This window comes from Tachysurus fulvidraco, chromosome 17 (genome assembly GCF_022655615.1).
Source record: "Tachysurus fulvidraco isolate hzauxx_2018 chromosome 17, HZAU_PFXX_2.0, whole genome shotgun sequence".
Classification (NCBI taxonomy): domain Eukaryota; kingdom Metazoa; phylum Chordata; class Actinopteri; order Siluriformes; family Bagridae; genus Tachysurus; species Tachysurus fulvidraco.
In genome coordinates, this window is record NC_062534.1 from 12902996 (window position 1) to 12927868 (window position 24873).

Below are 24873 nucleotides of genomic sequence, written 5' to 3' on the forward strand. Positions count from 1 at the left end.
TTAGTCAAAGATAACACAAGTAAACACAACATGCAGTTTAAAAAACAAAATCCAAACCCACATGGCGCTGTGTGAAAAAGTGTTTGCACCCCTGTTAAAACATGACTTAACTGTGGTTTATCACACCTGAGTTCAATGTCTCTAGCCACACCCAGGCCTGCTTACTGCCACACCTGTTCACAATCAAGAAATCACTTAAATAAGACCTGACTGACAAAGTGAAGTAGACCAAAAGATCCTCCAAAGCTACATGTCATGCTGAGATCCAAAGAAATTCAGGAACAAATGAGAGCAAACATAATTGAGATTTATCAGTCTGGAAAAGGTTATAAAGCCATTTCTAAAGATTTGGACTCTAGCAAACCACAGTGAGAGCCATTATCCACAAATGGCAAAAACATGGAACAGTGGTGAACCTTCTCAGGAGTGGCCGGCCAATCAAGATTACCCCAAGCGCACAGTGACGACTCATCCAAGATGTCACAAAAGACCCCACAACAACATCCTAAGAACTGCAGGCCTCAGTTAAGGTCAGTGTTCTTGACCCCACCATAAGAAAGAGACTTGGCAAAAATGGCCTGCATGGCAGAGTTCTAAGACATAAGCCGCTGCTGAGCAAAAAAGAACATAAAGGCTCGTCTCAGTTTTGCAAGAAAACATCTTGATGATCCCTAAGACTTTTAGAGAAATATTCTGTGGACTGACAAGACAAAAGTCTTTTTTGGAAGGTGTGTGTCCTATTACATCTGGTGTAAAAGTAACACTGCATTTCAGAAAAAGAACAGCATACCAACAGTAAAATATGGTGGTGGTAGTGTGATGGTCTGGGGCTGTTTGCTGGTTCAGGAAATTGGTGTGATTACTTGCTGGAACATTTGCTGTGATTAAATGGAACTATGAAAAGTGATGTGACATACGGCTAAGTACAGTGACCCATACTCAGATTTCGTTCTCTGCATTTGACCCATCCAAAGTGCACACACACACAGCAGTGGGCAGCCATTAATGCTGCGGCACCCGGGGAGCAGTTGGGGGGGATTCGGTGCCTTGCTCAAGGGCACCTCGGTCGTGGCCGGCCCGAGACTCGAACCCACAACCTTAGGGTTACGAGTCAGACTCTAACCATTAGGCCATGACTTGCTGTCTACCAAAAGATCCTGAAGGACAGTCTGCAGCCATCTGTTTGTGACCTCAAGCTGAAGCAAACTTTGGTTCTACAGCAGGACAATGATCCAAAACACACCAGCAAGTCCACCTCTCAATGGCTGAAGAAAAACAAAATGAAGACTTTGGAGTGGCCTCGTAAATGTCCTGACCTGAATCCTATTGAGATTCTGTATAATATTTAGGGGGCAAACACTTTTTACACAGGGCCATGTAGGTTTAGATTTTGTTTTCCCTAAATTAATAAAAACCTTCATTCAAAAACTGCATGTTGTGTTATCTTTGACTAATATTTAAATTTGTTTGATCATCTGAAACATTAAAGTGTGACAAACATTCAAAAAAATCAGGAAGGAGGCCTTTTTTTTCACACCACTGTATACTGGGAGGTACAGATGACCACAGGAGTAAAACAATGACAAATTTTTATAGAAGGATTATTTCTAATCTTCTACTTTTGACTGTTCCTGTTGGTGGTCGCAACAGCAAATCATCTGTTTCCACCTAACTCTACGCTCTGCATCCTCTACTCTTGCACCAATTAACTTCATGTCCTCCGAGTTTCCCTCTCTTCCAAGTACTTTTTAAAATAAACGTTCAATATTATTTTTCTGTAAATGAGACCTGGGCTTGGACTACCTTAGAATGCTTGAAACATTCTGTAGTGCTTTTGTTGTGTGTTTGTGTGCTCACATTATGACACACATATAATTTGGCTAAACTCGATATATATTGATTCAGTACATCCTGATGGAGCTGTAAAAATGTCTTTAGTTACAAGATATAAAACATGTGAATTGTATGTCAAAAATGTAATTGAAAATTGTAGTAAATTTACTGGCAGCTACATGTAATTGTCAAATCTTTCTAATCTCTTAACAATTTGTTATCTAAGTTAACAGTGGCTACAAATATGTATTCCTTGTGTTAGACAGTAAGCAAAACAGTATGCTATCCCTGCCTACAATTCCAGCTTGATCTGAAAAATACATTGGCCATAGCTGGTCATTGTGGTAGATCATCTCTGGCAACTTGATGAGAATGTCAGGGATACAAACTCCAGTTTTTCCACCAGTCCCCAGCTTTCTCAGGGTTTTGGGGCTTTTTTCATTAGCAGAACGCAACAAGGTTGTCTCTTTGACCCAAAAAGCTGATTCTCTCTAGGATAGAGGCAAGGTTGTACAGGTAGATATCACAGTTCAGAACAAAGGCTTCGACTCAGCACACTTAAATCTTTTGTAGAAGGAGAGTGATTATAGATATTGAGTTCCTGAAGACTCCTTTCCAGGAGTAATCAGGATGCTGCTGTACTTCGTATCTAAGTTTCTATGTGCCCTCACTGAGGCCATTCGCGATATGTCCAAACACCATGTACACATTGTGACATTCATTTGTTCTATGAACTCAGAACAGAGCTGAAACCAGCCACAAAGCCCATTTGCATAAGTAGACATGATTGCATGATTCAGTCAAGTTAGATTTAGTTTCTGTGTCACAAACAGAGACGTTTTCTGTGGGCAATATATTAGCACACAATTGTTAGTCTCCTCGGACAACGCAGTGCTAGTCAGACGTCTTGGCAGCACAATGTCTTGTGTCACTCTGCCCTGCAATGAAACTTTTCAGGTAGGCCCCTTTCATAGATATCTCACTGAAAGCAATTCATCTACTGCAACTGTAGTGTCTCTCACGGTCAAGACCCCAAAGTACCCAGAAGTGATTTCCCAGATCTGGAAAAGGTTTAACTAGTCAATGCCTTATGTCTTTTTTGATGCCAAATCAAGTCTATGCCCATTTTTGAACTGCTGGACAGCCCGACAGGACAGAACCCACTAACCCACTGTGTTGTAACTCACACATCCCACTTCAGTATGACACATGTTAAAAGTACAAAACATGCCCCCCTGATGGTGCCCCAGCAACAAGGCAAAGTACAGATTGGTACCTTTATTTCTGAGTCTGCACTTCTAATAATAAGCATCATTAAATGAAAGAGCAAATGGTCTTTGCACTGAGTGCAGCATGAAGAAATTACTTTTAACCCTGGGGCCAGATAGCTTCTGTCTGATTGATTGGATTTACAGAGAGCTTTTAAAGTGATGTGATGCTTCTTTAATAAGGTGTGGTCACTAATTAAGAATAATAATGCATTTTATAATTAATATAATAATCAAGCAAAGAGCTGAGTTCCTCAAAATCGATTTTGTGGCTGTGAATTACTTAGTTCATGGCAGTTACTGTATAAAACAGGTGAGGAACAGAAATTTCAGTTGAATTAGATTATTATGGCCATAGAAACCTAAGCATGGGGATGATAGATAATATAAGATCTACATTTTACTTCAGTGATGGAATGATGCATAAGGACATACTGGAGTCACTAGTGTTGTACATTCTATAAAACAGAACAGAAAAGAATTACATAAAATAAAACTGAATAAAAAAAGAATAAAATTTTTGTTAAATAAGTCTTAAATAAATCTATCATTTATTAGTAGATGATGATAACATGTAAAATGTCTACTTTCAATGTACCAGAGTTACAGGCAAATCACCTTGTCAGCCTATTAACGTATTGACAAATATGTTTACAAATATGAAAATGCATTTTGCACAGCAGTTGTTTGTCCTGCTTTGTCCTGTGAAGGGTTGTGCCCTGAGTCCCCTTGCCCTCCAAGGTGACAGTCCCAGTACATCTTCTTCTTCTTTCGGCTTTTCCCTTCAGGGGTCGCCACAGCGAATCATCTTTCTCCACCTATCCCTATCTTCTGCATCCTCAACATTTGCACCCACTAGCTTCATATCCTCATTAATTACATCCATATACCTCCTCTTTGGCCTTCCTCTTTGCCTCCTGCCTGGCAGCTCCATGTCCAACATTCTCCTACCAATATACTCACTCTCCCTCCTCTGAACATGTACATCTAAGGCTTAGATATAAATAAATTCTGGGACTGTCACATAGTAGAGTAACCACATGGGGGCGCCATAACCAAACCTATTCACTGACCCATCACACTTTCTGGATGATAAACTCAACAGCTTGTATTTCTGGATACACGACTTTTCCTCTATCAATAACAAAAAGATCAGTTCAAACAGGTTTTTCTTTCCCCTAAAGTAGTGTTGGAACTGTGGGAAGGTCAGACTAATAATATATACTGTATGGTAGACTAAATCTACCTGCTAACCTACCTAAATAAAGCTGCAGAATAATAGGTGTAATAATGAATGTTTGTTTCATTGGAAGACATCAGTACTGCTTTTATTACACCAGATACTGATAACATAGAGCCTATAGAGGTATATAGAGGGTTATATAGAGGTAAAAGGCTATTATTCAATTCACAACTCGCTGCTTTATTTGTCTATTTCATTTTTTATTTATTTTTGTATGAATTATGTGTTAAAAATCGTGTGATACCTGGTTTATTCATAAATCCTATTCCATTCTGCATGCATACAGTGGACTTTTTAATCTGCCCTGTCAGATTAATTCATGCTAATGTTTTATTGCACTTTATTCCTCTTTATTTATGTCTGTACTTTTGAGAGTCACAAACTGCTGGAACCAAATTCCTTCTGTGTGTCCACACACTTGGCCAATAAATCTGATTCTGATTCTGATTATTTATTAATTAACATGCTGTAATTCTGGGCATACAATTATGAATTGAACTTTTTCCTATTACATACAGTATTTCACTTTATCCTGATCACAAAAAAATAGGTATTCTATTCTTTAATTAAAAAAAAAAAGAATCATGCACTTTATAAAAAAAAACACCTTAAAAACAACTGAGGAATACGGTGTTAAAATTAAACAAGGATGCACGATAAAACAAAGATATATTCCACAGTCGTTACATTAATTGGACTGTTTACTTCTGCAATGTTTGTTATACAGCCTGAGAGAGCTCTTAAACTACATTTCCCAAGAAGCATTACGTAATGACGTTTCGCAGTGGGCGGTGCTTAGTGGTGCGTAGCGGGTCTTGCGTGGTGTGGAGTAAAATATTTGTTTGACAGGGCATCAGGGCATCAGGGACAGGAGGCGGTGGGCGCAATGTAAGGGCAAGAGACGGGGCATCCTCGGCGATTAAACTACTGACACTTTATTTTTAAAGATAAAAACCCGTTTATCTGCAATCCTTTGCACTACCGTACAGCGTGAAGGGTTTTTTTGGTGAAGCTCAGCAACAGGGCGCGCGCATACACACACACACACACGCATACACACACACACACACACACACTGCACGATGCCGCTGAACACACGGAGGCTCCCGCCACTAGCACCAGCGCCTCGCCGCTAACTGCGGAACACAAACCGAAATGCGAATGGTGACAGGAAGAACAAGTGGAATAGAGAACAAACCATGTAGCTTCCCCACCGCGTCCCGCACAGACAGAACACAACTGAACACAGATAGCTAGCCGAAAGCTAACCGGCTTTAATTGGCGTCATACATGCAAAGTTACTGTAGCTAGAGCAAGTAGCCTGAAACAAAAGGAACCGCGTTATTTTACACAGCAGGTGCCAAAGAAGACAGGAACCGAGTATGTTACGGAGAAGGTTGAATCGTCTGGTAAGTACAGCTTAACATCTATAACAAACACAGTGGGGTTCGTTATTAGTGCAGCGTTTGTTTATCTTCTGCTCTGTTAGCGCTTCGGCGCGCGAGCTCAATGTTGTCGTTTTCTTCTTTAACTTCCTGCTAATGTTTTTTGCTAACTGGTTTTTCTCACCGCGGATCGTCTGGCTGACGACTACAAAGGAGTGTATAAAGTGTGTAAAGGATATAAACGCACGGCTAGTCACAAGTCAGGAAGAGTGGAGGAGCGGTGAGATTACCGCGCATGATAACACGGGAACTTCCTTCTGAGCGCATAAAAAAAAAAGCTCCTTTACTTCTCTATAACGCTCCATAACCTCCTGTTTATGCGTACAGCACATCCTCTTAGGGCTAAGTTAACACTCCTGGTGTAACACTGACACACGTGTAGGTTCAGGAGTCACTCTGGATTCTGCTGTGTGAAGATCATCCTGCTGCCAGTCCACTGAAATCTATCCAGACAAATCTGATTATTTCTAAGAGCTGCAGTTCCGGCTGAATTGCATCTAAGACTACTTTAGTGTTGCAGTCTTACTCCTCTGAATCCGAGAATTGGTTCCCTAATGACCCTCATTAGATGGGAAGTGCTTGGTGAGATCATGCAGCTCAGACAGCATGCATTATAAATAATTATTCTGTTTAGCAGGTTGTCAGCACATGGCACTACTCGACTGTTTGGATTCAAGCTGACAAGCCCAAATCTCCTGCATCTACATGAAGCACGAGTTGTTTCGTCCTTCGGATTTAAGCGTCAGCAAATGTTCTTGCAGCTAATGATGAAGTCATTATTAAAGTCATAAATTGGCTTTCTGTAGACGCCTTAAAGGAGGTCAAACAAGTTTATTAAATAAAGCGTTCATTCAGCTGCTTCTTTCACCATAGGATCCAAATTCATCCAGGATGGATTTGAGGACACACATGTTGACTGAAAGAGGTGTTTTTTCAGGGCAATTTTTCCTGTTTTCCTTCCCATCGCATACAGTGAAACCGCTGTCTGCCCTCTTCCTCATAAATGAACTCAAAGATCTACATGAATAGCTGGTGTTATTGCTGTGACAAGACAGTGAAAATGTGAACCATCTCTCCAATTATGGCTCCTGGCATCATTGGGATTCGAATTCGCAAGTTGACTGCTTTTTGTTGCACCACACAGGAGCCTGTCCTAGTAGCAATTTAGATGATAAATTTTATTTTAATTTAAATTTATCTCACCCCAAAGTCTCAAGTAAATAAACTGTCATCTTTAGTGCAGGTGTAAAACTTTGTAACTCTGCCTCTGGTAAGACAATCGGCCAAACCTGAGCATATCGCAAACGCAATTAATGACATGCGAACTGGTTTACTGGAGTACATTGCAGAAACTTTGGCTTCATCCCAAATGATGTACTTCACACTCTGCACTTATACTATGCACTATGTACCCTTCAGTTGAAGTATAGTCGCAAATTTAACACAATATTTGTTTTAATTATTATTTGGAAGTTTCCAACTGGAAGGTCGTTGGCCATCTTTATCATCGGCATTTGTGTCAGCACACAGTAGCTCCACCCCTTTTCACTGCACAAGCAAAGCTGTGACTGTTCAGTGCACGAAGTGTCCAACATTCGACAAGTCACCAATTTTTGGAAGTCACTCTAGCGCTGGCACTCAGTGAAGCCATGACTTGCTGAATTAGCAGAGCTGAAGAACCTGCCAAAGTGGGGACAAGTGATAACCCAAAGTGTCTCATAGTCACATTCACTTCTCTATAGAGCTCCTCTTGTGTTTTAACCGCAATGCCTGGATTTAGTCACGCGTTTATTACATTTATTACATAGGTGATGTACTGAAGATTGACCCATTGCATTACTGGCGGCATTGTTACAACATTTTACTGCTGCACCGAGCTGTTTTACTCCCTCAGTAGTGTGCATGTAGTCACTGTTGACCGTGTGACTCAGGCACCATGAGCTGGATAATGATTACATTATTCACTCGGACCCTTTATTCGGGATTTCTTTGTAGTAGGTACATATATTTGTCCTGCGTCCACTGCTATATTGACATGTGACTCTGCTTCCTCGAATAGGATTTCTAGTTATTGTTATGCATGATGGACTTCTGGATCTTTCACTCTCAGTAATATTTCTGTCCTTCTTTATATATAAAGTTTATCCCTGTGGAGGTTCTTGCTACTCTCCGCTTTCCTCGGAATGACGTCTTTTTTCGGCACCTTTGTTTTCGACGTCCGAAGTGGGGGGAAAACTTGGACTCCATGTTGGTCTTTTATTCTCAACAATGTGATGAGAGCTATATGTATTATGCCCTCCTCAAACCAGCTTATGCTCGCTTGTTGATTGGGCTAAAGCAAATACTTGTGTGTGTGTATAAAGCAAAACGTATTTAAAGGTTGTTGTTAAACGCTGCATCGAGTAGTAGGTAGGTTTTAATTCACTGCACTGTAAATGTTTTTAATCATCATGCGAGTCCTACATACATCTGTGGCATTTATTCTATAAGGTAATGAATTCTAACCACAAATAAACTTTTATCTAGAGAAGAAACAGTTCACTCACATTTGCCGTGTTTAACAGCAATTAATGTCTGTTGTTTTTCAAACCTTTAGGGTACAGAGAGGGGAAAAAAAACCTAATGGTGACCTTTATCTCTAGTGCAAGACTTGTGTGGGTCTTTCTAACCTCTTCCTGAATGGAGCACAGGTTTACTGACGTTATCTTAAGTGAGGCCTACATTAGATGTGGGCATTAGTGCCAACATTTAGTCTCATTTTACTACTACTTGCATTGTTTTGTAGCACCACTGTCTATAGTGCCAGCCTCAGTTAATACTATTAATTATTCAGTCCCTCCAGGATTTCTTTTTTTTTGTTGCTGCCAAAAATGTTTGATTTTGCTGTAGCTTAACATTTGTGCTGCTTCTTGCAGAGCTTGAGTTAAAATACGTTTTGTGATGTTACACAACACATCCTAGCCCAAATCTGTGAAAATTCTGCCTTAATTCTTGTGGAGTTTGCTTGAAGTTGCTTGTATTTATTTCTGTAATTTTACAAAACCTCAAAATCCATGAGGGACTGATTAATAGTCTCCTTAACACATTCTCGCTTCAGCAGTAACGATGTACAGGGACATGTACATGAACAGCTGATGTCCTGCGGTGATACAGTGACACTGTAAAACTTTCCGTAAGGTGATGTTTATTCTTGAAAGACTCTTTATTGTTTTTTGTACCATGATAAGCTGTGGGGTTTACAGAACAACTCTTTATAGGCACATTTGATTAAAAAACCTGCTGCATCTGATAAAAAGCACTTGTTAGACTTGCACAACATTAAACATGTCCATAAACAGCACTTTATATATATATTGTGTACAGTGCAGAGAAATTCTCGCTCGGCATATTTACATCACAGGAATCTGGAGTCCAAGTGCAGCTCAGTGATGATGCAGCATGTCAGGTTGAGGATGTCAAAAAGCGTTTGAGTGACCAATAACATTTTCGCTTGAATTTGATCCTGCGCTCTGACCCCAACTACCAGCTAACTGGGATATGTGAAGAAAGAATTATACTGTACTGTTACATCACAGATAAAGGCTTCTTCTGTACATGACAGCATACATGCCTGTAGAAGTGTCAACTAGTAAATATTCAAATCTCAGCAAAAACCGCTGGGGTATTGCAGAGAGCATTTTATTTCATTGTAAACAGTCTTCCAAACTTCAATTAGGAAACAGTATAAACGTGGCTATTTTATACCGAACGGTCAAGAAGCGTCATACTACTGCTACTTCGTTCACAGCCTTGCTCACTTGCTGATTAAGCAGCATTTACACGTTTCTCCTTCTCTTATTTCTACACTTATTACATCCACTGCAAGTGTTCCACCAAATAAATCACTGGAAAGCAATGTCCCAGCTTCCATTAGCTCTCCGTGATGAGATGTGCCATTAAACCCACAGTCTTGGGACACCTATTAAGGTATATGCCAAGTGGTAGAACTGCTATAATGTGCACTAGGGGTGTTATCTCATGTAGTCCGTGTTATCACGTGAACTGGGTGGAGGTCTGACAGAAGTGCTGTAGCGTTGTGTTTAGACCGATAAAGCATTTCACGTGTGAGGCGAAATTGGTGCACTGCTCTTGATGCTTTAGGACTTGTTTTTGGTTAATAGTGGTGTGTGTTTCTCTCAGGCTGGTGAACGTTAGAGAATGTCGGGTAAATTGTTCATATGTTCGCCGACACGTGCCTATCAGAGTCGGCTGCATTGAGCCACAGTTTGCTTCCAAATGAGAAGCTTCACGTTTGTGCACTTAAATAAACATCAAATCTCTCTTTCTCCCTCTGTGTAGAAAGAGCGAGTGAGAGAGCGAGAGAGATCCTTGACACTGGGTTCTGCCTCAGTTTATGGTGGAGTCAGAAGTTGGCAAGGCCAGAGCTCTTCTTGCTGCATTGAACGCAGGCTTTTGAAGTGAACCCTCGAGGAGATCTGAAGACGGAGGCGACTGTTAACAGTGGCCCGAACCAAAAAAAACAAGCAGACTGCAGACTTTTGATGTGTGTGTCAGCAATTTACTGGGATTCCTCCCTTTTGTAATTTCCTTCCCTCATGCTATTGTAATACTCAACACCCTAGTGCATGTTTTTTTTTTTTTTTTTACCCCCTCAGCTTTTGAAGGCTTTTTACAAGTTCTTCAGTGTGTTACGGCATGTTCTCTTTCAAGTCTTACACCACTTTCCTTACTGCTGTTGCAGGATTAAGCCTGATAGGATCTGCTAGCATAAAAACCTGTTACTCGGGTAATTTGAGTCAGCCCACATAGGACATCATAAACAAACACACACTAAAAAATTCCCCATTTTGAAGAAGTCTGAGTGACTCTGGGTTGTGCATGTTAGCCTCGGGGCTCTCCACACTCTTTGCTAGTACCACTAATACCTCCGATATTGCCGACCTGCCCTGTGATGATGATGTGATAATCGCTGCTCGTTTCTGGATGAAAGTTGCCCAGTGAAAGTGGACTGATGTAAAGCGAGCGTGTCAGCACTGTTTCTGCTCTCGAGTGAACCCACAATTCTGTCCTTTGAAACAGTGTTCTCTCGAGCACTCCAGAGGTTGCTTGTTTTGCAGGATTTTAAAGCAAACAGAAATCTGAAGCATGGTTCTGTATCAGATTGCTCTCCTGTAGTGGGACTTTGGGATTATTCTTGTTCCCATAATAGCTCCAGTCCACCTGTTGGGGGCAAAAGTTAAACCGATGACAGTATTGAGAGAGCAGCAGAGCTGGGGGGTGAGGCAGGATAGACGGGGATAAGTCCCAGTAATCCCTGTGATTTATCAGTCCTGTTTCATCCGGAGAGCTGTGTATCGATTAGCGCCGCGTTCTGCTTTCCCGCCATTTGTCTTGCGACCCCCCCCCACCACCACCACATCCCCCACGCACCAAACAATCTTTCTTTATAACTGCCAGTTAGACAGAAACGCTTACACCGTTTTTTACCCTGTCTGTCTTTCTTTACGGCGTGAAATCGCAGCACACTTTGATCCTCTACACCACACAGGCAACAAGCACAGACAGAGAGACAACAAGTATCGCCGCGACTGCTGTATCATTTCAGACTTTTCAGTAGACTGCGACAGTGAAATAGGAACGCGGTGGAGCGCTGGGTGCTTCGGGTGTGTCTGGGATTTTGTCCATCTCTATCTAAAGAAAAGGCTGATTTCCCTGAGTTTGTAACGCTGAATAATTTAACCGGCTCATTTCTTTTAAAATTCTCCTCACAATGCTTTTCCTTTCCAGAACTCATGTTGCTCAAGATGCATTTGTGCCGTGTTTATATAAAGCCTCATCCTGAGGTTCCCTTTGCCGTGCTTCGGCTCCCAGCAGCACTCTGAGAGCACTCACATAGACATGTGAAGAGGATGATGAAAGGGGTGTGTGTGTGTGTGTGTGTGTGTGTGTGTGTGTGAGAGAGAGAGAGAGAGAGAGAGAGAAAGAGAGGTGAAAGTATTCTTTTGATACTGAAAGCTAATATTACTGCATCCATAAAAAAAGCTGCTCACAGGAACATCACACACACACACACGCGTGCAGAAGCTTGTGTAATTGCAGATGATGCCGTATGGACGGCTGTATATTTCAAATGGCCGTATATATTTTTTTTTATGGCTTCTACGACACAACATGGGATAATTAACTGAACAGTAATTACAGTCAGGATTGTTGCTTGCATAATAAAAGATAATGACATCAGAAGTCTTAGAGCTGAGATGCAGCTTTTGTTTTTCAAGCCGGTCAGCATTTTTTTTTAAAGCTCTATATCAGGCAGCTAGTACAGCTAGTCGAGAGGGCCAAAATTGTATCTTCCTCTCCCTGTAAATGGGACGGGAGCCATAATGCAGTCAAACAGATGAAGTTAGTCCTAGACTCATTGTAGTAAAGGAGACACTGCAACAGGAACTTGATCGCAGGCTCCACCAGAACAGGAACAAAAGTGTGCCATTATAGAGTAAAAAAAAAGAAGTATATATTCACGTGTATGTGTGTGTGTGTGTGTTCTAGCATCTCAAAATGAAACAATGTCTTTATTATTATTGGGAGTTCGATTCGGTGTGTGTGTGTGTGTGTGTGTGTGGAGTTTGCATATTCTCCCCGTGCTTCAGGGGTTTCCTTTGACTACTCCAGTTTCTTTCTGTAGTCTGCAGACAAGAGTTGTAGACTGATTGGGATCTCAAATTGTCTATACTGTCCGTGTGTGATTGTGCTTTGTAATGGGTTCCGATTCCCCTAGAAGAGACTCCAGGTTCCCACAACTCTGTCTAGGAATGAATCGGTTTACTCGTTTTAACTTTGTATGAACTTTCCTGTTCATACGACAGAGTTGGTTAAAATGTGTTTGCTTACAACAAGGCTCTGGATTCACTGTGTATGTCTGTGTATCAAACAAGACATTCGTCATTTCTAAAGTAGACATTTGTCATTTGTCACTATTGCTCATAGTATGTGAGGGGGAAATAAAAAAAAAAACACACTTCCTCCTTTGATAGTGTTTTTCTCTTTATCAGGAATAAATGGGATAGGCTACAGGGATAGAAAAAAAAGAACCTGCATTGTGGAAAACACAAATTTCCCCAAATCTGTAAGGTTTAGTGTTAATGGTGGCTTACAATGCTGATGGTCACACATCACACTGAGACACCACTATAACATTCAGTGTTGAATTAATGCTTTCTTAATTCACACACACACAGTACGTAGTATCACAGTGTAACACACACTGTACGTAGCAGCTGTGTATCATGAACCTAACACACGCTCGTGCTGCAGTTGCAACGCTCACGTCACGTCTGCCACAAATTCTGGACTGCCTTCTGGTAATCATGCAGCCATTATAAATTCGAGAGCATCGTCTCTGTGGGACTTGTTTGTTTCCTAGTTTTGAATGAGCCAAAAAAGCCGTTTTTTTTTCTTCCCACCATTGAATGCCTCCAGCTCAGTGTTTGTGCATATTTACTCAAGCCTGTCTGAAAGTGCGCTTTAAAGAGCATGATTCATTCACACTGTGACTCAGCAGCCCGAACCAAGAAAACATGACGTGTGCTGAAGGTAGGTGTCACAGCGATAGGAGGATTACAGCCATTGAAATTTCACTCTATGAATTTTTTATAGGTTTGCTAAGTGATTGGCACGTAACACAACCTTCCTACTTCCCTCAAGCACTTGGTCCAAGTCCACTTTGGCCAGGATGAGCTGATACATACAGTGTGCAGGGGCTGAAACCCAGCGCACTACTCCGCTGTCCGTTTTGGCCACAGCGTGCAAGCTCTTGTTTTAGTTGTGGTCAGGTTTGTGTTCGTCTGCAAAGTGTTTGCTCTCACAGCACAAAGGCTTCCTGTTATATTGTCTACTTCAGGTTTTCCAAAGTCTTTCAGCACTCGGACGTTCCAGCGCAGTCCGACCGAGCTGTGAGGTGAAATTTGCCCAGTGACCAACTCGCACAATAAACTCTGTTTAAACATAATAACTGAAAACAAAAAATTTCAGCCCAAAAGCTCCAGCAGCTCTGATGTAAATGAAATGTTTTTTTTGGGGGGGTTTTTAGTGACAAATACTAGTCGATATTGCTTCTTGTCTCATTCTGTTCCAAGTTACACGAGAGCACATTGCTGCACAGGAAAGGCTGCGTAACACTGTTTCTCACTTTGTTTCTGAGAAACGGACACTGTATAAATGAAGTGCAGGCCACAGCATGTCATGCCTGCTGTCGCTGCGCTCTTGCTGCTTCTCAATACATGACACGCTGCTGCTATTTAAACACACTTTTTAACCTGCGCTACCGTGGAGCCACCTTCAACAGGCGCAAAGGAATAATGTTTCACGCAATATGGCAGAGTTGGACATAGTGACAAGCTGAAAGTCGGTGGTTACTGCCAGTAATCTTTACGGTGCTAAATGTCAAATGCTCACAGGATAAATAATAGATCGAGGTGAGATATCCAACCTCCTGCGGCTGCTCTTCCAGATCTTCCCCAGCGAGCTCACCGCACAGCCAGCATCCCCTTGGCACGTTTAGTGCTGCAGATAAAGCCGCTTCTTGACACAGTCCCAGCTCTGACCATACGAGTGCTTTTATACACCTCATTTTCTCAAATTTCTGCTGATAAAACGTTTCTCTTTCCTGCCAAAATCTGATTTCCTAGTCAAGGAAGCGGTGTTTATGACGTACGTGACTCGTAAATGAGATTTTTTGCTGAAACACATGAGGGATTTAGACCTGGTGATGTGTGTGTTGTCCTGAAACGGGGAACATGAGTACTTATTTATGCAATTTCTCCTTGGATCAGTTCACTTTAACACAACTGTGTGTGTGTGTGTGTGTGTGTGTGTGAGTGAGAGACACGTGAGTATACAGTGTGCGGCTCTTTTTTAGGACAAAATTGTGTAAACTTGCCTGTTTTTGGAGAAGAGCCATTAAAGGTTATTTTAAAAAGGCTGGCCATTTGCTTTCTCACCACAAGCTAACCACATTGGAGTTTATTTGCGATTGTTTTGGTACGGATCCAAAAACAAATGCAGCGTTCCGAACCAAGGGAGAAAACTGACCCGGCTCTAAAACAAACACCCCAACGTGCCAGGTCTGTAAACTCTCTTTAGACAACACCAAAGAGCTTTTAGAGTAGAGCCGCTGCTCCTCCCTGAGACTCCAGGACGCATCCTGAAGCAGATTCAAGATTTCATCTTCTGTTGGATTAGGAATGTTTCTGGATCTCTGGTAGGAGCTGAAACCTGTGGCTGAGTGTAGACACGTATGGATTGACCATCCTAACCTGCTGCACTGCAGGAAAAATGTCCGAAAATTGTATGAATGAATGAAAGCGTTGTAGCCTTTGTCCTCCTTTCTCTTTGGCAGACATTTTACTATTTTAATTGTAATTGAGGCAAACACTAATGGATGTCATGTGGAATTCATTCGGGGCTGAACTGCTCGTACAGACATTTACAAATGTAATTGAGATGTGTAGCTGAACTGACTGACTGCGTCTAAGTGCCTCTCTAATAGAGTTCAGCAAACCGGCACTCGCCATGCTAACCCTATTAAACCTGCCCTTTGAGCTTGCTCGCTTTTTTGGTCCCAGGCTGCTCCACACTACAAGTCAGAGCTTAAATAAAGAGCCTCTGTGGCTATTTTTATCCATGCATTGATCGTTCTTTTTCTCTTCCCGCTCTTAATTACAAGGTGCCTTTTAGTGCAGCAAGAGCCTTGTGAACCCGGCCGTCTGTGCCTCACGCTGCGACTTCATATCCTGAGTAAGCAAACGAACATGCAAACCATGCAGTGTGATATTTTGGGCTTTCCGTTTGCAACAGTACCTTGTGTTGCAGTGGTGGAGTTCAATCAGTATTGCATACGTCATGATTTAGTCTAAGCAGCATGATGGCAGAACATCATCGCTCGGAGATGTTCACAAGCTCCTCATCGACCTGGACACCGTAGCTCAGCTTGTTTTCCTGCTCGCTTTACCCATATGCTTCAAGTGCTGAGCTGACATGTTTAGAGAAAAGGTGAAATGCGGTATGCAGGTTTTTTTGCGATCAGAAGGCAAAAATTTTGTCATGATCTCATTTTGCTGAGCTACAACTCGAGAGTAACTAATCAGTCCACATCTCTACACCAAGCGACAGGAGCCACTTAACTATGTAAAGACAACAGATCGACTGACGAATTGAATCTGACTAAACCATCGTAAGTGAATTATGAGTGTGACATAGAACATGGACTGTTTAATGCAGAATCACATATTGGTGAAGACAAGTATCTATCAGATCCTTTCTGTGCAGTAAGGGAGCTAAGAAGTTGTAAATATGACTTAAGTCAATTTGGTCAGAGCAAGACGAAGGCGTAACTTCTTATTAACTTGTACAAATATGTACAAACAGCAATGTACATCATAATCAAACCGTTTTTCTTCTGTAGGTGTTTTAGAGCTTTGTCTATACCAAACACATAATAACTGAAATCAACTTTTGAGATGAGTGAACACTCAATTTCAAGAAATGTATCTACAGACATCGTATGCGTTCATTCCACCATGTTTTCTAAAAATCCTCAAAAAAAAAAAAACCCCAAAAAATTCCCACTCGTAACTACGACCGTTTGTTAGAATTCCTCTGCATTTAACTCATACATTTGAGTTTCCAACATGAGCTGAATGCACCATTAGGTTAAACTTTTATCTATACTGATTTCTGGGGCCTTTAAGGCAGCAGAAAGCCTCTTTGGATGCAGTGGAGCGTGGGACTCTACTGCGCACCTACACACATTCACTACAACCAGCACGTTACAGAGCTCACCTAGCTGCTGTGTGTTATGGGCCACAAAAATGTTAGTCAGAGCAAATCCGTTCACATGTCTGCAGTTTATCTGCATTTCTCATGTTGATGTAGTTCAAATCAATTTTCCAGAGTGAGTAATAGCCTCATCGTTACATCATAACTTTCCTATGTGGTTCCTTTTGTTAAACCGTTTTTTTTTAAACAAGTTGTGTGTAAACGTTTCCGAGATACGTTCTCCAAAGTCGAAGTGTGACACCGTTTTATTTGAACATACTCCAGCAGATCATTTTGTTTTTCTTCTAGCGAACAGTCCACACAACTGCTTAAACTACGTAGCTGGTTTGGACTGAAAAACAGGTCCGATCTCCTCTAGTACTGATCCACTGACTGGCATGTGTGCTGAAGTTGTATGTTTATATTTTTGTTTTGTTTTCCTTTGCATGTCTGTGGCTGTAATGCAAAACTGTAGAGGTGGCTTTGTGAGCCTGGAGCTCGTCATGCATGTCTGCTTATTTGGCATGCAAATCAAAAACTGAGGTTGGAAATGAGAGAGTCCATAAAATGAAAATTGCTGCACCTGCTCCTTCTGATCAGTTCAGTCGAGTTGGTTAATAGCAGTTAAGCAGAAGAACAGCTGATGTGTTATTAGTGCATTAATTACAGTTTTTACTTTTTACCTACCTGCTGTAGATATTTAATTTTTTGTCTGTGACCATCTGACATGTTTCTTTTAGTTACCGGCTCTAAGTAATGGAACAAGACTTTGGAAGTGGCTCATTAGTTCTGTATGATGTCACTCTAATATCGTTTTATTACCGTTATTGATCTAGCGTCATACTACATCGCTTCCTGACGTCCGCCTCGGCTGCAGCTCTTTTCGGAAATGGCCTGCGCTCATCAGAACCCGGCTCTCTGTATTCTGTATTAATCTCCTGTATAAAGAATGCAATGATGGGATCTAAATAGGAAATGAAAGCAGTGTGCCGAGCCTGATTAATTATCCATTTGTCAATGCTAGGCTAATGAAAACCTTGCTTAGTAATTCAGCACTTGTGGGTATGTAAGTCTGCAGCCACCATCCGGTATTTATTGCTGTCAGGAGATTGACAGCATCGAACACAAGCCATGTTCAGAGTCATTAAAAAAAAAAAGAATATATACTTCACTATCTCTTCCTTATCACATCTCTCTGTGCACATGCCATCAGTCTCTCTCAGATCGATGGCTGGTCCACCACAAGATGAGTAATAAGTGCTCTTTCCTGTCGCGTGTTTAGCCCATGGTCCTTAGTTACACTCTCAGTTACAGAAGAGAAAGCCGACATAGCAGAAGTGCAGCCTTAGACGGCTAAGCAAGAACAAAATATATAGCTCAAGGTGCATCCCCAATGCCATGCTTACACTATGCACTATACCGTGTAGTGGATGAATTTTAGAAAGCTCAGTCCTAAGGGTTTTTACCTAACCAGAACTGTGACGCTGCTGGCTTAAGCACAATTCAGTTTCCTTTTTCAACACAAGCTCATTTAAAACATTTCCTTGCACATGTCATTTCCCCCTTCATCCAGTTTCAGCACCTGCTAGCTCTGCCTCTCTTCCTCTACATAAGCAAAGTTATGTGTTGAGTGCATGAAGTGTCCAAAATAGCGAACCTCTAAAGAAGTGCACTGATACTTGTTGGAGTTTTCAGTGTGAACACCCTACACACACTGTTTGGCCCAGAAAATGGCACAGTGCACAAGTATGGGATTTGGGCTTTATGTGCACCTTTAGTGTCTCTTAATTGTCTCAGTCTGTAACTTACACGTGTCTCTTAACTGCAGATGAAGACAACTGGACACAGACTTTTTTTTTTTTTTTTGCAGTTTCTATTTTCTTAATTGCCTCAGTGTATTACCTGCCTGGTTTTGGCCTTTCTGAGTAAAGTAAGTGTGTGTGTGTGTGTGTGCGTGTGTGTGTGCAGTTCATGTGATTTGGAAGAAGTCAAACACAATGAATATATATACAGTTTAAGGATATATTTGCTTTGTCAGTGTTGGTAACTTGTGCCATAGCATCCTGAAAAAACCAGTGAGCCAATAAAGCTTTTAAAACCTCGCCGGTTTTATGTTCTAGAACACACTTTGTTTTGCCGTTAGAATAAACGAAGTGGAAGTTAGTTTAATAAAAGCGCACATTAAGTCAATCCTCTCTGCACAAACTGCCGTGTTATTTCTCAGCTTTTTACAACGCATCAGTCTGCACTTGAGTCAGTCTGAGGTTCCTAGCCGCTGAGCCTGGGAGCGCCGCGATGCCTAAAGACAAACGAATGGCTCGTCAACTCCTTCCCCTTTAACCAAGCCGAGGGCTCGTTTGACTGGAGGTCATGAGAGCAGTGTTCAGTGCCAGTAAACCTTTTAACAAGGCAAGATTTAACATACAATTCCAATCTCACAATCTCAGCCACCCATGGAAGAGGCACAGCACGGCCTGGCCTGCTGGTATGGCTTTCACACTTTTGGCATTGGATGCAGCACTTTGCAACCTAAATCCCATTTCTCCTTTCTTTATTAGGTGCACATAAATTCTTTAGGGTCTAATCCAATATTGTAATGCTGCTGTTAACTCAATCCACTAATGCTTGTGTTTTCCCTCATGCCGAGCATTTGGATCTTGTCCCAATCGAGTACGCTGTGTTTGCATAATTGATCCTGCTCTTCCGTAGATACTGAGCGCAATCCCGTCCAGCAGGACTCCAAAGACGGGCAGTCCTTCCGTCCCCTGCCAAGTATCATGCCAAAAGCTGAGGCTCGGCTCTGCTGTGCGCTGCTGACATCGTGCCAGCTGCAGCTCGGTCAGAAGAGCAGCTTTCTGCCGCTGGGAAAGAGTCCTCACAGACGTCTGGTTTTACATACCATTGGTCTAAAGCGTCAAACCCTGTGTGTTTTGCACATGCTTGTTGTGGCATGCCTCTCACAGTTGACTGCAGAAAAAGCTCCAAGTATGAAATTTTGTTCAGGGCTTTAAAGGAAAAGGACCTCAAATATACGTGTGAACATTTGACATAAAGATATCAGTATCTTGTGTCTGAAGTTGTTAACAGCTGAGAGAAACTTCTAGACTTGCACACATGACACTGAATGACACCGTTGTGTATAATTTGCATTTAGCTGACGTCAGATTGCTTACGATGGTGTGCCTTGATTGATGTATTATTGTTTAAACCTGCATAAAGAGATGAAGGAATGTAGTCTGGCTTGCATGACATAAGACGATGTAGCTGCATGATGGCAGCACTTTACAGTTTAGTGTGTACATTTTTAGAAAGGTAGTTTTTATTATTATTATTATTATTATTATTACTACGATTTCACACATTTTTAATTCAGTTAGTTGTTGGCCTTGAGGACTGATTTTTACTAAGAGCCCTTGTCCTGGGTCTGTTGTGTGTGAAGCATTACATTTTTTTCCCCTTTTTTTCATGACGCCCACACATTTCATGACGCGCACACACACACACACACACACACACACACACACACACTCTTATTCAGTGCTAGAGTTCCAGTGACCTAATAAGTACCAAAAATACCAAATGACATACTATACAATATATATGGATGATTTTTTTTTTCTTTTCATTAACTATAACATCTGACAGGACTAGGCGTTTTATTATTATTTTTTTGTTCCCTTTTTTTAGAGGATGTACAATATTTAACAGTTTCTATTAAACTGTTAAACATCTATAAAACCTACCAGTGAAGTAAGTGTGTGTGTATGTGTGTGTGTGTGTGTGTGTGTGTGTGTGTGTGTGTGTGTGTGTGTGTGTGTGTGTGAGCCTGGTGAGGCTGTAACCTTGAGACTGTTATGGTTAATGACTCCTGAAGAATGACATGGGAGATGAGGAGTCTGTTAGAGATAGTGACTGTTAACAAATAAGTGAGAGTTCATGGATTTGTTGGCTTCTAGCTTAGCAAGTATTTGTGCTCATTTCGAAACTAAAGTGCAACACAGATGTTTGGCCTTGGACATGTCAAACTACACTGGACCAAGTGGGTCCTGAGGACAGGAAGCAATCCAAGAACTGAGCCTTTTGGAAGATTAATGTTGTTATCTTCAGAGGTTTCAATTACAAAGATGCAACAAGGTCGTATGGTGTAATAGCGTTAATGCCAAGTCTGAACAGGCCCATAGATAAAAACGCGTAATTGTTCTGTTCAGATCTTACTGTTAATATGATACAAGTTGTTGCAGTGATTGTTTTTGTTGCTTTTGTTTCTTTTGCACTTGTTTTTTTATTGTTGTTGTTGTTGTTGTTTACTTTGTTGTTGTTGCTCTCTTGTTTTTATTGTTGTTGTTGCTCTCTTTAATGTTTATCCATCAGCACACAGCAACAACTGACAGCAACAACTGAAATAGCTACAACAAAAAGAGCAAACAACAGTGTAGTAGAGTAGCTACACAAAAGGGACTTTTTGGCTTGCATGGTGAAGCCCCAAGTGGACTGTAGTTTGAGCTGTGTTACACATACAGTAATCTGCTCTGAATCACAATGAACATTGTTACACTTAGCATTTCAGTTGTGAAAGCCTTGGCTCAGTTTTACATTCATTACAACTGTTCTGGATTGGGCCAGTTTATCAAAACTCCTTGTACAATTCCATTATTGTCTGGAGAAAAGTCGTGTGACATGGACTTGTACAAGCATTGCAGAACAGCTAGAACTGCACAAAAGGCTTAGACTACTGTTTAACATACAATAGAAGCAGAAATAAAAATTGAAGAAAATTTTTTTTGCACATCTATATAGTGACTAATCTTAAACGTGACTTATACAAATCTACAATGAACTCCCGTAATGCTGACACGACACAGCTCGTCTGTATCGGTTCTGGCGGATAATCTGAGCTTTTCAACGATTTGTATGGTGTATACTGGGATGGCAGGATGACTGTTGAAATCTCGCTCTCCAGTCCATTCTGTCCTCTTCTCATAAACATTGGTGATTGGCGTTAATGCTGGTGAAGCTGGGTCATGTTGCTGCCCCCTGTCCTCCGTGCTGCAGGATTTGGAAGTAGAGGCACATGCTAGAGGCAAGTCTGGCACATGCTACCATTTCCTGGCACGGAGTGCTCCATCCGGGCAGAGAACAAACACCGGACGTGTGATGAGAACTCGCAAGCGCAGTCACGTTCCGCCGACGCTTACATAATCTCCCGCTCTTCCCTACAGGAAGGAGAGCCAGAACCTCCAAATGGTTCTGATAATGAATGTTTACCAAACAGACTCAAGCTGGAGCAGCTCTCATGGGACAGGAGAAGATGGGAGCTGTAGATGAAGTGTGTGTGTGTGTGTGTGTGTGTGTGTTTGATTATGGAACCGATTCATGCCGTAGCTTCCATCCGCCAGGAGTTGATAAACATGAGTGGATAAGCAAATGTCTCCATGGTGGAGAATGCGAGCTTCATCAGATCATGAATACTAATGTGTTCTGCTGAAGATCTCAGCTTGCCTGGTGACGCAGTCAGGAGGAAATATATTCAGTGCCTCGTCACACTCCTCTGAAGGTACAGCCATCGGGTTCAGCTTGTCCAGACAGATGAGGGAAAGCGTTACCGCCGCTCCCACACTTAGAAGGTGCGATTACTGTGCGTTGGATCCTCCTGATTGCTAAATAATTCACTTCGCTAGTAACAGCAGCACCACTTGCACTTTTCCCAAGCAGGCTGAAAAATGTGGCGAGCAGGAGAGAGTACAGCTGAAAGCCTGCTGAAACACACTAGTGACAGCGTGGTGTTAGTCTGTTGTAGAGAAAAGTATTGGCTGGCTTGAGCTGGTACAGCTGCTGTCTTTTTATTAAACACACACAATTAGTAGAAATGGAACCACAAGTTACTCAGCTCACTTGTAACAACAAGAAGAAGAATAATACAAATCATAATCATTATTATTTTGATTTGATTTTATTGTAGCCAGTTGCAGGAGTTGCTTTCTCATATCTTGTGATTAAATGTCACAACATTTCTTTGCCACATAATTGATCTGTTAAAGCTGATATAGTTTGTGTTGGCCGTTAAAGTCTCTCTGTTTAGAATTTGGGCATTTGTGCAGTTTTGTGTAGTTGGACATGCTTGGGTTAAAAAAAAAAGAGACATGTACCACCACGCAGGACTCGTATGCTTTGTTAACGTTTTCCTTCAAAGGGTTGAAACGCAAGCAGTCCTTTTTATTTATTACCGAACGAATCAGGTGACTGAATACAGTTTCGAATCAGTTTCATGGCTATTTTTTTTCACACAAGGTGTTGCGCTAGTGTAGTGTTTCAGTGTGGTGTTTACGATACCACAGAAATGAGCACATGATTAAAACATTCAACATTTTAACACTACAATAGTTGAAACTAATGCAGTTTAAATTGTAATCATATTAAACCTGACTAATTAAACATTAAGCTCTCTGACCAAGAGTCTTAAGTGTTTTAAATCAGCAGTGTGTGTGTCTGTGAGAGAGATTAGCACTTGTGTGTAAGCTGTATGTTCAGAAGGGATGTGGTTATTAAAGCTCTCCTAATTGAAAAGAGAAAGCCCTAATCATCTTTAGCAGCAGAAGTTATGGGCTTCACACTATGCCATTTTACTGTTGCTGCTCGGTTAGAAAGCGTAACGTGATGCACACTGCAGTTGAGACCAAAGTCACTCGACAAAAAAACTTGTCTGAAACTTTTGCGTACAATCTCTGAGTGTATCTGCGGCCATGACGCTCATCTTAATTCGACCAATAAGAGGACAGCATATGACTACAGGAATCCTGTGGGACACTCGTGGCTAAATCAGACATATAGGGCTTCAAAAGAACAGTTTCTTGAATTGCAGCTGCAGACAGAAAGTCTCAGTAACGTCTCATCACATTTGTATCACAACAGATACACGCAAAAAGAGACACAACCCCAGAAAGAAATAAAGGATGAACTACAGCTTCTGTGTATAGCTAGCTATTTGCCACACAGTACTCTGTTCATACAGTTTACTTACTCTTATGTAAGTGTGAAACTACCAGGTCTTCCAAAAGTCTCTGTACGGAGGCACAATGAACTCTTTAAGCAACTATCAAGAGATTTATGATCTCTACTATCAAGTTCTACAATCTGTTCTGCCTCTACTCTACATGATTGGCATTTCTTTGTAAACACACACAGTCTCACTCAGCTCTGGCTTTCAGTTTGGTGTGTGTGTGTGTGTGTGTGTAGGTGTGCCTGTCATGATTCTTGTTAAGGTCCATCACAGCTTCAAGATCAAATTGTGAGACGGATTTTAGTGCGTTATTTGTTCTTCTTTTGTCACAGGTATGCTATCTGTATGTCAGGTGATCAAAATTAGGGAATTTTAGCTGTGGGTTCTAGCACTGTTTTACTAGCATGTTTCACAAAATAACCAATGTATGTCACCAAACACCTTTATAATGTGAAAAACACAGTGATCAAAATTAGAGAACAGTAAAAACTGTAGTTGAGGGTTACAGCTGTGAGAAGCACAGCTACGGCCACAGGACATAACTAGTTTCTCACACTGCTCTCGTGTGATCAAATCAAATCAAATTTTATTTGTCACATACATACAGGGTACGATATGCAGTGAAATGCTTTATGCAACTATCCGGTATAAGAATGCATAGAACAGTGAGGATGGAGAGAGAGGTCCAGTCCTAGATCCTTGGTGTCTCCTGGTTTAAGATCCGGATGGCCTGCGGGAAGAAGCTTCTCCTCATTCTCCCTGTGTTTGCTTTCAGGGAGCGGAAGCGTTTCCCTGAACGCAACAAAGAAAAGAGTCCATTGTTGGGATGGCTGATACCTTTTACAATCTTCCTGGCCCTGGTCCCGGCACCGCGTGTAATTTAACACGTTCCTGTTGATCTTCATTATTTAATCTGACCTGGAGTACTTTTCAGTTGAAGTACATTTCTTACTGGGATATTCACATCTTATGCAGCAGACTGGTATCACACAAGCCTTTGTGTTTTAGGTGGAAATGTTTCTAAGCTCTCTATGCTTTAAAAGCAACCTTATTATGTAAAACAATAATATGATCCTTTATCTATCAAATGTATTGTTCAGAAAGTCGACCTGTTAAATTAAAAGGCTTGTATAAAATGAAATGATATTTCAGTCTTAATCCCCAGCCATTATTACCAGTAATAATCTCTAAAAAACACAAAATTTGTTCAGACTTTCATTTAAAGAGAGGCAGTAAATGTTCTGCAGGATTCTCACCACACCACACGGACCC

General features: G+C 41.3%; 1 protein-coding gene across 15 annotated transcripts in view; it reads left to right on the plus strand.

Annotated features, from left to right (window-relative positions):
- Positions 1-5144: 5144 nt before the first annotated feature.
- atp11c (ATPase phospholipid transporting 11C) overlaps positions 5145-24873 on the plus strand; it is a 58514-nt gene continuing 38785 nt past the window's right edge. For 6 of the 15 annotated variants that reach the window (XM_027135968.2, XM_027135969.2, XM_027135970.2 and 3 more), the window contains exon 1: positions 5146-5753. In XM_027135968.2, the coding sequence (XP_026991769.1) occupies positions 5727-5753 (27 nt within the window). In that variant the 5' untranslated portion in view covers positions 5146-5726. Of the gene's footprint in view, positions 5754-24873 lie in introns of all 15 variants that reach the window. The other 9 variants (XM_027135974.2, XM_027135975.2, XM_027135976.2 and 6 more) reach the window with 4 other exon arrangements.